Genomic DNA, 16,772 nt, shown 5'->3' with positions numbered 1-16,772 from the left:
TAGCAACTGCGGTCTATGTAAAGAACTCACCCATGATTGATGGCAGCGGCGTCGTGCTGCCCGCACTTGAACGCGACAATCGGAACGTTGACGTACTCGCCGTTGTGGCTGAAGCGGAGCTGTCATTGCGTGAGCTCGACAAATTTGAGTCTTGCGAAGTTTTTCGTGTTATCAGCCACGCCGAATGTCTTCGCCGATTCGGATCCATCATCTTGAGTGGTATGTTGCAAGTGTGCGGCAGCGCGCCCGCCGATGGTGGGCCATTGCGCCAACTAGACGAACGTGATGAACAGAAGTTCTCACTAGATATCGAGCTGGCGCGTGTCTGCTTCTGTTTTTGCTTTAGCTCAGCGAACTGATAAAGGTACGGTTCGGTATTGGCATTGCGCGAACGTGTACGCGCATGACGATGATTCGATTTGTTCGCTTTGCGTGTCCGGCGTCCGTCGAGGCGGCGTCGCTCTGGTGTCAATGCGTCATCGTCGTCGTCGTCGTCTGGATCGGTGCAATGACAACAGACTGCTAAGCGATGCCACGTTAAGCAAATCCACGAGTCACGCCGTTGATCGCGCTCTTGTAATTTATGCCAATTCGGCATTTCATTGGGCATCATCCGCAAGCAACGACAACCGGGTGGATGCGCGGCAGGCAGCAAGGGCGGCAGTTCTTTCGGCATGCGCACACCGCCTCGTCGACTCAGACCACCGGCTAGTGCTGTGTTGGCGGCAACTGCACCGCGCGTAACACGCGTCTCCTCAAAATGTTTGCACAGCGTTATGCAATCCTTCTTGAATTGCTTCGTCATGATGGCATAGAGAAAAGGATTGCAGCACGAATTTAATGGCAGCACAAATACTGTGAAGATCTTGGCTTGCTCCAACGTGATTAGTTGCAGGCCAAAAATGGCAGTGATGGAAAAGAATGCTATGGGCGACCAACAAAGAAAATCGGTAAAGACAAGTAGTGCCATTCGCTTTGCTATACGTGAGTCATTACTATTCCACGCTTGTGAGCCACGTATGGCCCAGTACATTTTCAAATAGCAGCCCATAAGCGTCAGGAAAGCACAACCGTTAATGAACATCAACGCAATGACATACGTCAAACTAGCCACGCCGGTTGTGGTCTCGAACGGCAAGCATACAGCAAACTTTCGATAGTCGGAGACGCCCAACAACGGCAAAGTAGCCATGATTAGCGCAAAAGTCCAACCCGCAGCCATGATGTATGAGGCCTGATGCAGCGATAGACGCTTATTGAGGTGTATCGCATGGGTTATCGCATAATTACGCTCTAGGGTAATCACCGCAAGCGTGTAAACCGACAACTCTGACGACAGCACTGCCATGAAACCAGAAAACTGGCACGTGCGCGACATCTGCCAGGGAATGGCAAACTTGCGAAACTCACCCAACGTGCCAGCGTCTACAATGGCCAAAGTGCCGAGGTAAATGCCCATTAAGAAATCTGCGGCAGCCAAATTGCACACCAGAAAGCGCGGAACATCCATCTTCGAACGTGAGAATAACAGCACTATAATAACGGTACCGTTACCTAGCAATGCCAGTAAATAAACAACCCAAATGCCACAACGCAAAGTCCACCAATCGAAGAGATCGGAGCAGGGCAAAAACGGACCGGGCATTGGTAGACATTGTATGGAGCCTGGTGCTATGTCAATGTCCATTGTGCCGAAGAGACCATTACTGAAACCGGCAAAACTGCTACTCATGCTCATTGAACTCGTCGTCGTGCCTGTGCCGTCTTCTTCGAAGTATTCCTCGACATAAGTTGGTATATTTCCGGGGTAATTAAAGTCCTGACCGAAATTATCCCAAATGTCATGCATTTGATTGCCAAACTTTTTGCTGAGGTTCTCTGTAAGAGAGAAAATGTTTTATAATAGGAAAATGTTAGAAGCGTGTAAATATCACTTACGCAGCTGCGGCCAAATATCCATCATGCTATTGTTCCACAAGCTCATGTCGAACTCCGAATCGGATGGAAAGAGTACAGCTTCTTGTACAAGTGGGGGCTTTTTGGCCGCCGACATCGCCACTAACGGTATGAAAGGGCAACAATGGTAAGCGTACGAAAGTATGAGCGTTTGAATGCGTGGGAACGTGTCTGGCGCAGGGAACTCACGCAGCTTCGGATTGTTGAAAGTCTTTAAATGCAGCAGTTTGCTTAGACCAGCCGACGGCAGCTCGGGAAAAATATTATTGCCCAAATTTAGGTCCTCCAACTTGGCGAAAGGCATAAAGGCTTCTTTGTGTATGGCGGTGATCTCATTACCTTCTAAGTCTCTAATGAAAAGAAAGGCAGTTAGAAAAGATAAGATAGAAACCTAGTAAAGCAGTGTGAAGTGACGGAACGCAGATGTTGAGAAAGCAATAAAAAATTAGTGAAATTATAAGAAATGTAGTGAAAAGGTAGTAATGACGCACATACGAAAATTAAAACGAAACTGATTAAATAGTATGAAACCAAAAATGTAAAGAATTATCCGGAAATAATACGCTATAAAATATGTGAAACTGGAGCAAAATATTTCGAAATTGTGTATACATACAACAACTGCAAACGTGGTATGCCGAAGAAGGCATCGTAAGGTATCGCTTTTATGCGATTATATGAGAGCACCAAATCGTGGAGTTGTTTAAGGCCGGCGAAGGGTCGCCCACTAAGAGATTCAATGTAATTACTCGAAAGATCTCTAAAAGGAAACAGCTAGATTACCAAGAATATTTACGGAAGACAACATTTTAGTACTTACAACAGTCTTAATTCTCTGCAATTGGCTAAAGTGGGAATGCGTACTAAGGAATTCGTTTTTAGCTCTCTGAAAGGAAATCAAAAATTAGTTTCAAACTATTTAAAAAGCTAGTTGACAGTGAAAACTCTTGAATTCATAGCTTGCCGCCACTTACAAGCTTTTCAGTCTTGGTGTTTGACGACACAAATTGGCGGGCACTTCTTTGATACCGGCGCGATCTAGTTTTATAACCTCCAATGAGAAGCAGCCGTCGAGATCGGGGAAAACCTTGAGTGAACGCACATCGGATAGAATTCTAAAGCAATTATACAAAAATAACAGTAAATTGATGCCGTGCATACTTACATTTATACATTTGTAAATTTGTTATATACTTTCTGTTGTTTTTACTCACAATTTTCGCAATCTCGTCATGCCGCGCAGCGCTTTCGGCATGATTATGGAAAGCGGATTCGCACGAAAATCAATCGTTTGTAAATTTCTCGGCAAATCCGTTTCATTGATCCAACGCAAGCGATTGCTGGTAACTGATCTGGAAATAGAAATTCACTTTGTATAAAATTTATCACTGAAAGAAGCGAAAAAGCGCACAAAACACACAAGCTTGACTGCATTTTCTTCTGTAAGTGTTCGATATGTACGAGAAAATAGTTTCGCGAAGTAAACTCAATTGAAATCATATCGTTTACTTAACGTTTGCTTTTAACCAAATATACATGCGCTAAACTTGTCCTCGAAACTTTAACTCCACACACACACCCACCCTCCAAAAAAAAAAATATTGTAAGAGGAGTAAATGGCATCGCCGCTGACGTCAACTTCAGTGTTGCATTTTGAACCCATTCTTATCGCTGCATTTAACATTGTCGTAATTATCCTGTTTACCCGCAGTAGGAGCGAGTGGAAAATTGAAGTCGCGAAAGCGGAAGTGCGCACATTCACAAAAATATAGAATTATCACGGTGTTAGTGTACATGTAAGGACCCTGCCGGCAACAATTAAAGAGATTGGAGAGATTGGAAAAATTGATCGATTCGAAAGTAATACATTAATGGAAGTTCTGAACTTTCGAAATTCCTTCAGTTCCTACTGGAGTTTTCACTTGTTAAATGATACTTGTATTCCATAATAACAACTTTGAAATTTATGCAGCGACTTTTAGCTTAGTTAAGTTAGGTAAAAGGTTAGGTTTTCGTGAGGTCTTGAATAATCCTACTTGGACTGCTTGAGGCGCTTGTTGGTTTTGATGTCCAGTACCCCTAAGTACGGCTAAAAAGTATCGTCGTTCAATTGCAATGCGCTCAAAGCCTGCCACAAATTTATTGAGCCGGTTAATATCGACTCCAGCCAACTCGCCGGGTTGGTAAAAATTATGTCAATCAAGATGCTTCAACTTTAGCTTAGCGAAAGCTGGATAGTTATGGAGAGAGTATCTACACACTTCCACTCTACATTCCTCTTTGCAACTTTGACAAGTTGTGTCCTCTAAAATCTTTAGCCTTAGAGGCCTAATGAGACAATGTTCAGTTAGAACTCCGATCATGGTAAACTTTGTTAAGAGCTGGTAGTTACTTGGTTCCTCTGCATTCCACTCTAAGTCTGAAAGCTTTTTCAACCCTTCAAACGCTGTTTGTTGGCCAACGTTTACTGATTTTACACGAAGCATTCCCTTTTATAACATACAAATGTTTTCAAATTCTCGTAACTAGCACTACTTGGTGGTCGGAAGCAATTCTCTGCTGGGTATTTTCATTTTATTACGTTGAGTGCATACGGTAGGTGTGTACCGCTTTATAAACTGTTTATGTCTGCGCATATGCAAGTTTATATTGGCTGCTGACTGCAACTTGAGTCGCCACGCTTCGTTTGGCAATGCTTGCTTCCGATTTGGCGGCGAAAGAAGAGCTGTGCTGGAATTTCACGCTCAGTGGCAGTTGCAGTCAATATAATGCCTTCTTATCTGTTTCGGTGTCAGAAAAAGGGAATGGTTTTTATCACCTAAAGTCTTGCTCGCCGAAATGTTTAGTGGAATTTGCAACAAGATAATTTTTGGCTTTTTATTATTTGTTATATATTGTACTATTTTATGTACATAAATAAGTTTCAAAGCCAAAAAATATAAATATTCATTTGTGTTAGATCACTAAAAGTGTTGAGAAAAATCCATTTGAAGGCGAGCTAAAGTGAGAAGGCGAACCAACCCTCCTAAGGTTTGTGCGCTGGGTTTGGGACCCGCCACGTAAAAAACGCCCCCTAATGAAAAGTAAAAAACAGCTTCGAAAGAGAAACCCCCCTATAACTTGTACATAATTTCGTCTATCTTGGGACCAGTTTTAACACCAACAACAGTGTCAGCCTCGAAATCCAACGCAGAATAACTCTTGCCATGCTACTTCGGACTGAGTGAGCAATTTAGAAGTAAAGTCCTCTCTCGACCAACAAAAACCAAACTCTATGGTGCAGAGGCATGCACAATGACGACGTCTGATGAGTTGACGTTACGAGTTTTCTAGAGAAAAGTTCTGCGGAATACTTATGGTTCTTTGTGGATTGGCCACGGCGAATATCGTATTCGATGGAACGATGAGCTGTATGAGATACATTCTACCGCTCAAATTTTGCCAGTCTAAGATTGAAATATCCCAGTAGACATACTTCCGCCGAGAGATAGATATTAATTGTCTTAAGGGGTTACATGAGTTTAAAAAAATCGAATTTGTATTGTCTTAATAAATTGTTCTAGAATATTGTCCTAAATTTTCAAGTTGATCCGAGAAATAGTTTTGGAGATACGGCCTTGAGAACTTGTGCGCTCGAGCTAGGCTAAGTGCGCCGTCTTTAAACGCGTTTTTCTGGAAACTGTGTTCTTGAAGTGGATTGACAAGATTTCTTTAGAACTACTCAAGTGATCTTCAAAATTTTACACAAATCTTTGAGACACAATTCTTAAAAACTTGAACGAAGGATTCTTTTTCGTTTACAACTTACTATTTGAAAAGAAAATGTTGCGAAATTTTTACGGAAATTTTAATTTTTTTGTAAAAATGTCTGCCAAAAATCCAATTTTCAGTTTTTTTCCTTCATCCTAATTTTAAGTTACGATTTTAACTAAGCACGTATTTTTCACTTCAGATGATTGTGTAAGGAGTTCTCCGGAAATGGCGTCGCAATGGCCGAATTTGAAATATTTTTTTCCAAAAATTTCAGATTTTCTTTGCTATACATCATTATAACAAAATATTTAGTTTTTTATATGAGAAAATTTTTTGGAGAAAATGCTGGTTTTTACCCGAGGAAAACGCTTTGTCGATCTTTTAGGACGAGGTGATCCATTTTTAGGAGTTTTTGTGCATCACAAACGTTGTGCATTCACTGTCGTCATAGCGAAATCAATCGTTACCTTTCACACGAAGATCAACATTACAACCTAAACTTACCTAAACTAATGTAAACATTGTAAACTTGCTGCTCCTTTCAACAAGTTGTTCGAAATTTAAATTAAAAGTGTAAATGCGAAGAATGTCCACCACCAGAGCGTAGAAGTGTACAAATTCTTGGCGCATCATTTAATATGGCGCTCGTAAATATGCAATGAAATAACACGTTATGATTGCAACTGCAGCATGCCACCGCCGCAGTGGATGCAAGCGTTGACGTAGCATGAAGTCTGGCACAAGTGCTGTCGTCAACACTGTGTCATGCTGCTGCCACTAGTCCATAACGCAATGTTTTACTGTTGCTGTGAGCACGAGCATGTGTCTGTTGACGCTCCCCAGTGTCTGTTGTCACATATTTCACGCTACTGCAGAGAATGCGGCAAGCGCATGCCAACATTGTGTTTGATCCTATTATCTTCTTATTTCGCTTTGTTTTGTAATAGCAGAAGAAGTTTTGATATTTCCACTTTTAACCTCATTTATGGATTCCGCTTGAACAAATCGTGTCAATGGCGGCGTGGGCGCTAGCGAGATTGTGTTACAGTGTGTATGTTGTTGGTGAAAGCACAAAATTTGTTTTTGCATTTGTTGTTACACGAGTAATACTGATGTTTTCCTGCGAGTGCATTAGTTCGTGAGTGAATGATTTCTAAGTCAATTTCAACTTTTTGCATTAATGCCAGTTCACTTTTGGCCTAAATTCCTAGCTGTGTCTGAAATGATGGCATTGTTGTTGCAGCTTCTACTTAGAATTCAGCTAAGGCGTCAACGTAGGTCACCATTTTGCTTGTAGTTAAATTAATTTTTGTTATATTAGTATTAATGAAGACGCTTGAATCCAATAACATTGAAGAATATGTATGGAAGATTCGATGCTCTCCCTAACTAACTAAAGGAGTTTGTTCACATGCGTATAATGGAAAGTTAGCTCCTCACCTCTCACATACACCCATAATACAAACTGAGTCATATTGACAGCACTTGTGTACGTTTTTATCTTGACACCATGCTGCAGTGGAGTTAGTCGTGCTGACAATCGATATGAGCCGCATAGCTTACCGTGTCAGCTGAATTATCGCGTCTGCAAGTGTGCACGTGTAAACTGATATTTCTTACACTCATTTTAAGGAGATATAAAAGAACATGTTGTGCCCGTTTTGGTACTGTAAACAGACGTGTAGCATTCCTAGTAGTAAATATACTTGCCTGTAATATGTGTGTGTGCCTATGTTTATACCTATAAATGTGTTGTCAACAACAAAATGTTACTGTGATATTTGTCTTTTGTCTTTAGCAGCAGCTTGTGGCTACAGCTTGGCATTTGCACTAATTTGAAATTACACCCATCGATACTTAAGTCAAGTGCATTTAAATTGCGTTAAGCCACAGTCAGCTGCTGGTGTGGTGTTATGTAATATATTGCCAGTATGTAGGAACTTTTATTTATACAATAACAGAGGTAGCGCATATTTATATTTTTATATGTGTTTGGTAACCCTATTTTATGCATTTGCAATCCTAAACTTACAGAACCGCTTTAGCATCTCAAAGCAACAGTTGGTCTTCAGGGCGTATGAGTAACATTTCGGCTATCAATACACCTGATGGGTGCACCATCTGCTGGAGCAAAACCAAAACGATTTGGATATTTTTCTGATTGCACAAGCATGCTGGTGTAGTATATTGTGAATTTTCCGCATTTTATAAGACTTTTCAAAACGTGAACATCGCAGATACATATGAATTCAAAGGAAAAACTATTTTGGGGAGGATTTATTGGTCTATATGAAACAATTCCGTGCCTGTGGAGAATTAAGACTGCGGTATATTAACCAATCCTTAATCCAAATGAGATAACCGTTTCTACTGACTTAATTACTGCCGAAGAGATATTATTTCATCACTCATTGGTTTCTTTTTTACTTAGAATCTAAAACCTTTATTTTCTTACTATACTGTGAACAAAGATTATTAAGTTTGCCTTAAGAAAGAAACGTTAGAGACCCCATAAATCATATATATAGGGTCACAAGAGTGCTCATTAAAAATAATATTTTCAGATTTTATTCTTTTAATGAGAAATTTTCTTATATTGAGCATCACCAAATATTAATGTGTGTAACGAAACTGATCAAAGAAGCCTAAAAAAGCTGTGATGAAAGCGAAAACTAAAGTAAAAAAACTATTGCTGACAGCTTAACTCAGAGCTTCGCGTTAAAGTATCTTGCAATGGTAGACTTGTTGCAAGCCAATTACATAGTCCGCTTATATTGACCTCATCAGATTTACAACATAAGCGGTTAACCTCATCCGACTAACTACTGGTATAGCTTCACGCTTGATTCAATAAACTTTAAAATTTGTTGGTGGCTCTCTTATTCTATGGAGTTTTTTCCAGGACAATAAACTATAAATTATTCATAAAATAAATAAAATTATTGCTCTCACTAAACGGCTCACTTAGCCCCAGCAAATTTATAAATACCAATTTACTGATAGGGGCTATTGAGGCGATGTGATCCCTATTTGGAAACATTGATCGAAGGGATTTTATCCTGCGCTTACAGACTGCTGTGCAGTCAATTAGCGGGTGTTCTGGAGTTTCAGGCTCCATGTCGCAGAACAATTTGCACAAAAAGCTGGGTCCAGGTTATAGAAGTGCTTCTTGAGCTTGCAATGGGTTAGTGTAAAAAGCGACAAGTAGCCTAAGTTTGTCACTTGGGAGGTTGATTACATATTTAAATCTATTAAGGTTGCAATCATACATTAGCAACTTGGCATGTCTCATGCCTTGGAGTTGTTGCCAATACCCCTCGTTGTCCTTCATGCCTTGCGGAGCAGCTCCTTTATGGTATGGGGACCAACCACAATGAAAAGTCCTGGAGACTAAGAGGCCGAGCTCATCAGCTAGTTTATTCTCAGCTATACCTTTGTGACCGAGCACCTAGATAAACTGCACATGATTGCATTGATATTCTAAACGACTTTTATTTAGCGACTCTAGGAAACATTTTCTGCAAACTATGACACTTTATTCATGCAAAATGATTCCCCTAAACAGAAAGCAAAAACAACATTGTAATAGCTCCAGGGAAAGGAAATCACAAATATAGATTGGACGGCATAATCGCCTGGCAAAAATTAACCCAATGAAAATCTGTGAAGTAAATATTTAAGAAACAAAGATACTTGAAACTTAGTCCCTCAAAACGTTGAAGAGTTTTGGGTGGCTATCACTAAAGCTTGGTCAAATAAAAGCCAACAACGACGATATATCTGCACAAGCTTTGGCTCAGATTATTTTCCACGGCAGCTCTACAAATATATCTGAATATATTGATCCGTCGAAATCAAGTCCTTTTGGAAAACTATTTTTATTTGACAAGAAATCTTCACTAAGTTAGGCACCAGTTATTGTTTAAAATAACACTATCTGCAAGCATATTGTTCACATCGGATCACTATAGCTTATACTTTTAAAATTTAGTTATGCATAAAAAGGTGCTATAAGAGATGCATCAAAAAATTGGAAATTGAGTTTTTTATCGCCTACGATTCACTACATCATTTTGTATACATGTACCATAAACTATAACCAGTATATAACCAATATATAACCAAAACATAACCTTTATATAACCATTTTATAACCAAAGCACACATTTTGTTCAATATAAGTGGTTTTTATTATATCGTTTTTCCTTCACTTGTAAACTTGTGAAAAGTGATGTTACGTTATTTTGCATTTTAGTTGGCGATGTTAAGTTTCGGTGCAGAAGAAGTTAACGTTTTTATTTGTTTTTGTTGTTAAACAGTTTTTAGTGTTTATTTTACTTACAGTTCTTGCAAATGCGTCAGTTTGTTCAAACCCTCTGGCAGGCTGTTGATTAAGTTGTCATCCAATTCCCTGTTCCCAGCATAAGATTTGTAGTAAAGACATGTGATAAGAAGACAATAGAATTAATAGAATATAATTATAAGCAAAAGTGATTGGAAATAAGTATATAAATTAATATTAAAATCTAGAAAATAAATTAAAAGATTTTTTAAAAATAATTACTGTCTGTTGCTTTTTATTCGAAATTAACCCAATAAATTAAAGTCATGTACAACACCAACAACATAGCTGCATTAAGTTACACTTTTTGTCCAGTGAGTGAATTTGCAGATGCAGTATACTTATATACATATGTGTGTTATATGTATCTCCATATATTTGAAACTAAGCAGCACATACATACATATATCCCATAAATAACACAATGTCTTCTCGTGTGCATTCGCAAAGCATTTATCTTCCAGTGGTCACTTGAAATGGCCACATTTCAAACGCTCGATAGCTTAAAGTGCAATAACAACAATAACGGCAACAGCAATTGCGATTTCCGCAAATAACTTGCACTCGCTTTTATGGAAGCATTGACGCCACAAAACTTTTGACTTTTACCTTTTCAACAACAAAGTAACTGCCATACCGTTGTGTACAAGCACACACACACACATACGTGCATTTGTATGTGTAGAAGCCACTTAGAGCTTTGTTTGTAAACAAATGTTATAAAATATATTTCTATATGTACCGACATAAGTGGGTGTGTTTGTGCAGAACCCAAACAAAAAAACGGAAAATTGCAAAAAACTTCTTGAAGTGGTGAAATTCACAAGTCGTGTTTTTATTGCTTCTCAGCCGGCGCTACTCTTCACTTAACACACACACACACACATAAATAGTTGCCATTGCATTTATTTCCAATGAGTTTTGCATGTAAGCTTTTAGTTAAGGGGTTTTTCGAATTTACTGTTATGCTTATAAATTGGCAGCGATTTTTATGCTCGTGTATTCGCTCTCCGAACCAATAACTATTTCTATTCACTTGTATTTGCAGTCTTTTTGCACTTGTTTCCTCTATTCAATTCTATTTGCTGTGACCATACCTCTCCTCCCGCACTTTCAACTTCACTTTCTTGCTGCTGTTTCCTTTTTTGTGCGAGCATTTGTTTCTAACCGTCCATTTTGTTTATTAAATTGCTGTGAGGCAATAAGTTTCGTGTCCGCTGGCCCAAAGCCATGTTCGAATTTTGCTTTTCAATTTTTTCCGATAAGGTTTCGATTTTTATTGCTGCCACTCATTTTAATAAAATAACTCATTTATTTGGAACTCAATCTTAGTTTGGGATAAATTAGTGGACCGCTTAAGATTTGAAATTCTACCTTATTATTTTTGATTTAGTTATAGATAGCGGTATATGACATAACATCTTTTCCAGGGAAGGCCAAAATTAAAATATATGCTATATTTTTTAAGGACGTAGTCACCGCTTATGCGGTTATAGCCGATTTATATGTATAGTATACTAACATAAATATACAAATTACGTATAGAAATAAAGATGACGTGATTTCCACAGCTCGTAGTGACCGTGTTCTTTAGGATTTGTCTCAAATTTTATCAGAGTGTTTTCGATAATGTTTTACTTTGGAAAAGTGTTTGGAAAACGTACAAGATTATTGTGCACATTCAAATTCTCCGTTAGCTACTGTTAGAACTCTTTGCGCTAAACACGGTTTAAAATTCTAGAACAATTGATTAGTCGTAATTAATTCTCAAAAATTGACTTTTTTTAGTTTGTCACACATTGTGTGCCTCTTAAGTATTAAATACTGACTATTCCTTGTCAAAGATAACTGATTATTTTAATAAACTTTTCAAAAAAATTATATTATCATATCTGAGATTTCTATACTCACAACACTTTCAACGCCGTCAGATTCGTAAATGCACTCGAGGAGATCTTCATTATTTGATTTCGCTTCAAAAGACTGTAAAAGTAAAGTTATATATATAGATATCAGAAAAAATATATAGTTGACGCTGTTATTTTATTAAATTCGAAAATTATTATGTCTTATTCCTATACAAAATATATCACCACCTAAAATGCTAAACAACGTATCACAAAAAAAGAAAATCGCCGCCAAATATAATAACCAAAATATAACCATTTATAATATAAACTCAAATTTTGTTTCAATATGAGTGTATGATAACCAATATATCACCAATTCTCAACCAATACTCAACTTTTGTTTCAATATGAGTGGTTTGTATTATAACGTTTTGCCTTCGTCTGTAAACTTATGAAAAGTGATGTTACGTTATTTTGCATTTTAGGTGACGATATGTAAGATGAGTGTTTGCGCCATGTTCAGACTTATAAAATATTTTAAACCATCTTAGTAATAGAATTTAATAAATCTTAATAGAAGTATAAATTACAAAAGCTGAAATGTTCGTATTGTTTCCCTAAAAGGGCACCACATATGTATATAGTAATTTTACCTATTCACTAAAACACTTCAGTACGACCACGAGTCCGAAAGATATGAGAGTTTTGAAAAAACAAAACAGATAAAATGGAAATTCGCATGTTACTGGAACACTATTATTTTATAAAAAAAAATACACCTCACACCGAAAAATAATTCTTTGAAATTTTTCGGATTCAGCATCAGACGTATTCACTACTAATTAATAGCTTTCAAAATTCCGTTTGGATTCTACCAACACTGAATGCAATGAATACAGCAGAATTTCCAAAGAGACTGCCAACAGGCTCCTGGAATTGTTCAGGATGTTGGAACTTTATGACCAAATGCGATATATTGGAGGGCATACTAGACCATAGGTCACAATGCAAAGCCTCAATTTTCCTATCTATCTATCTATCTATGTTGGATTGTTAGGATAAAGCACAATCCATTCACCGCAACGCAAATTAATGAAAGCCTTAGAAAAATTACATGAATGGGGTTTCGAGTTGAATGCTCATACATCATATTTATGTATATGGTAATCCAGTTTTAGTTGCCAGCAAATTGTTTGCCCTTCTCTGGTCTCAATATAATGAACGTTAGAGAGAAATATGGCATTTATCAGCTGGAAATTATCGAAATTGAAATATTTTACAACATGCCTTTTACTATAAAAATCACGTTGAAATCGCTTTACTACTCGATGAAAGCTGACATAAATTAAAATATTTTTTAATCTTTAGAACTTTTTTGCTCACCTATAAGCTGAGTACTCAAAGGTGTGAAAAAGAAGTATATTTTGTAATAAAGAAAGTTTCTGAAAACTTATATACTGTCTGATTTTAACCGGACTGGTCCATTTAAATGATGGAATCGATATTTTTTTCTTCGTTTCTTATGCTCATGTGAAATTGGAACTTCATATGTTAGTCAGGAGTATGCTTGAAAACTGGTATTTTTATTGGAACCACATCTACAGAATCTTTGAAATTATTGTTAACGTTTTTTGGAGAGTCTCCTTTAACACAAACACAAGTATTTGAGTAGCACGAAGCATTCAGTTAAGGTCGTGAAGTCTTCGAAAACTTGCCTGATGCGACTTGTTCATTAATCTCTGTTAATGACGATAATTGCAGATAAAATTAAAGAAACAATGCTCGGAAACCTTCGTTGTTGCATCAAAGAGATAACAAAGGCCTTCAATACCTATTATGCCTTAACTCAACACATTTTAGTTCATATTTTGGCTATGAAGCGTGTCATTACTAGACACGCACCAAAAGATCTGAATCTTTGAAATACTTGTTAACGTATCATAGATGAGGAAGCTACATTCATCAAACACAATTTTTGAGTGGTGACGAGTCTTGGGTTTATAAATATGGCGGCGAGACTTTTCAGCAATCTAAGGAATGGTGTTCCAAAGATGTCAAACCAAAATACGCTGAAATCACAGAAAACTAACCGATGCTTATAACTAGTGAATAGAAAAAATTTAGAAAAACTTAATGGAAAATTAAATTAAGTGTTGGAATGCTCGTATTAGCTTATTGGCCTTTTTGCAAGCAATAATAAAGATTTTTTTAGAATAAATAAAAATGTCAGTCCGGTTCATATTTGGTCAGATGGTCATAACCAATAAATAATCGAAATAATTTTTTTTTTACATTTAACACTTAAAATTCTGTTCGAAATCAGTACTTTTATTTTTATACATTAATAATCAAGACCTTTTGAATATAAAGCTGTATTATATCATATTTATTCATTTAGAACTTTTATATTACCATCGTAATTCATACTTACAGCACCACTAAATTTGGCATATGTGGGAAGTCGTCATCGTTAATTATTGTCAGAAGGTTGCTGCCAAGATTTCTGCGAAGATTTTCATACATAAAATATTAAATATTAGTCAAAAATATTTTGCATAAAAAAGGAACATTTAGAAAAAAGGAAAAGAAGGAAAAATTAAGAAAAAGTATTGGAAAATATTTTGAAAATTGTTACATTGAAATACTGAAATAATTGCTTGAAATTTAACAAACCTAGAATAGAAGATCAATTACATACAACTACAATTGTGTCTACAGTTGGGTGATATATAGGATTATGTATATATATAGGGCACAATAGACCTTAGGCCGTTTTGCCAACCTCAATTAATATCTAGCTACAAATAAGCATATATATGGTATATGTATGTATCATTTTTATATATCCAAGTCGAAACACTGATCAATTTTTTTTTGATTTTCCTCAACACTTAAGAATTTCGAACGATTTGCCAATAAAGTCAACTATTTCACCCATACATCCAAAAGTTATGGTTGTGTGCATGTGTAAGTAACAACATATTTTGTTTTTGTAATTGTTATTTACTGCAAAATCTATGAAAATAGGAGTTGGACCAAAGCGTAAGTGATGAAGCGGTGAAGTGTTGGTGCGTGTGCGCAATACATACATACAAAAGTTATTCAAAAGCAGGCAAGTAAGTAAGCAAGTAAGAGTGTAAGAAATAGCTCACAGTGCTTCGAGTGTCTTTAATCCAGCCAAAGCGTTTGTCGGTATCCGATAGAACAGATTGCCCTCGAGCCGGAGCGTGCGTAGCTTGGGCAGATGCTGGAGGCTGTCCGTGTCCATGCTGGCTAAGGCGTTGCCGTTCAGCTGGCTTTGTTATTTTCGTGCACAATATGCATGTATTTTTTAATTATTTTATTTTTATATTTTTTTATTGTATATTTAATTTTTTTTTTTGGAAAAGGTGCACATTTGTCCGGTTGCGGCGTGGTTTGTGCGGTTGCAGCAAAGCAGCGCAAAAATTAAAATACAAAATATGAAAGTAAACTAATAACTTTAGTAACTTGAGTAACAGTAAAACTATGCAATTTTTGAGTTTTCTCGAATCGCTTTTGACATTTTTTATTAATAAATATTTTTGTTTTTAAGTATTTTTTATAGAATTTTGAGTGCGATAGCCGAATAGCGCGTGTGCTGCATTAAGTTAGCTATTAAAGGGCGCGCAAGTAGCATATATTTAGGCGCTGCAGTATGCTGTTGCTTATGCGAAATTGTTTTTGTATGTGTGTAACTATTTCAAATATTTACATATTTGTATTTATAAAAATCACAAGTGCAGCAGAGTATGCTTCTTCATACTTCATTCTCATAATAGTAAAAATATTGCTCTCAATTGTTTTAAAGTCGCGCATACTTACAGTGAAATTAAATTCTTCAATCCTTGAAATGTGTGCGCCGGCAACGATTTAAGGCCACAATTTTGTAAATTCAAACGTTTCAATTTACCAAGTCCATAAAATGCATTCGGATCAATATTAATGATGCTATTGTCGGATAAAGTTCTGTGAATAATGAAACAAAAAATTCAAATATCTCAAGCAATGCTAAAAACACTGGCAAATATAATAAAGTTAGGAGTGGAAAAAGAGCTGCAGCCCTATTTACAAGGCTTTGGACGAAAGCAGCGCTTCAAGGCTCATCACCTCATCCTTGCCAAATGGACATAATTAATTGCCGGATGTGTTGAAATGTGGTAATAAAGTCATTTATCTAAGCAAACTTGCATGGCTTGAGGGAGTGCGCGGCTGCCGCTAACTGTGCTGCCGACGAAAGTAAGCGCTCAAAGCTATCAAGGCGCTGCGCAGATAAATGGAGGTTGAAGAGAGCATAAAGGCTGCTATTTGTGAAAAAGTTGGTTAAATATATACTATACCTACATATATAGATATGTGTGTGCGTTTAGAAGAACACTAACTAATGAGGCAACTATTAGCTTAATAGAGCAACTTTATCGGTTGATGGTCTCGTTCAGACTATAAATAATTCGAAAAGCAGTGATTGTGAAACATGTTTAATACAACCGGGTGCTCTTCCTCCAAATGGCTTTTGACACATTTTTGAGAGCTTTCTTAACCTGTTGCTACTTTTAAAGAGGCAATATCAGTCAAAAAATTTATGATCCACAACTCGTCCCAGAAAAATTAAAAAAATTAAGCATTTTGCGAATGTAATCTTTGAGGCTATTTTTTGCTAATTTTGGGTTGCTAAAACCGAAAATCACAGTAAAATCTCCCAACATATGGTATTCTTTGCCTTATAATCAGGCGGCCTAGGTTAGAGCGAATCGATATTCTACGGATCATTCCAAAGAACTTTGTGTAAGAGCCTTTTGGATCGAAAACCGGTTTTGAGCAAGCGATTTTTAAAACGAATTATCGAAACACTT

At 37.1% G+C, this 16,772-nt stretch overlaps 1 protein-coding gene across 2 annotated transcripts in view; it reads right to left on the bottom strand.

Moving 5' to 3' along the window:
• The window catches only part of LOC126752489 (leucine-rich repeat-containing G-protein coupled receptor 4), a 59,520-nt gene that overhangs the window by 2,958 nt on the left and 39,790 nt on the right, over positions 1-16,772 (bottom strand). The window contains exons 4-14 of one of the 2 annotated variants that reach the window (XM_050463318.1): positions 15,745-15,888; positions 15,054-15,197; positions 14,333-14,404; positions 11,963-12,034; positions 10,052-10,120; positions 3,171-3,308; positions 2,931-3,071; positions 2,777-2,842; positions 2,573-2,716; positions 1,939-2,306; positions 31-1,878 (exon numbers count right to left, since the gene is read on the bottom strand). In XM_050463318.1, the coding sequence (XP_050319275.1) occupies positions 31-1,878; positions 1,939-2,306; positions 2,573-2,716; positions 2,777-2,842; positions 2,931-3,071; positions 3,171-3,308; positions 10,052-10,120; positions 11,963-12,034; positions 14,333-14,404; positions 15,054-15,197; positions 15,745-15,888 (3,206 nt within the window). The remainder of the gene's footprint in view (positions 1-30; positions 1,879-1,938; positions 2,307-2,572; positions 2,717-2,776; positions 2,843-2,930; positions 3,072-3,170; positions 3,309-10,051; positions 10,121-11,962; positions 12,035-14,332; positions 14,405-15,053; positions 15,198-15,744; positions 15,889-16,772) is intronic. The other variant, XM_050463319.1, reaches the window with a different exon arrangement.

Source organism: Bactrocera neohumeralis, chromosome 3 (genome assembly GCF_024586455.1).
Source record: "Bactrocera neohumeralis isolate Rockhampton chromosome 3, APGP_CSIRO_Bneo_wtdbg2-racon-allhic-juicebox.fasta_v2, whole genome shotgun sequence".
NCBI classification, from domain to species: Eukaryota; Metazoa; Arthropoda; class Insecta; order Diptera; family Tephritidae; genus Bactrocera; species Bactrocera neohumeralis.
The sequence above is the reverse complement of the archived record's forward strand: the minus strand, read 5'-3'. Positions and strand labels throughout refer to the sequence as shown.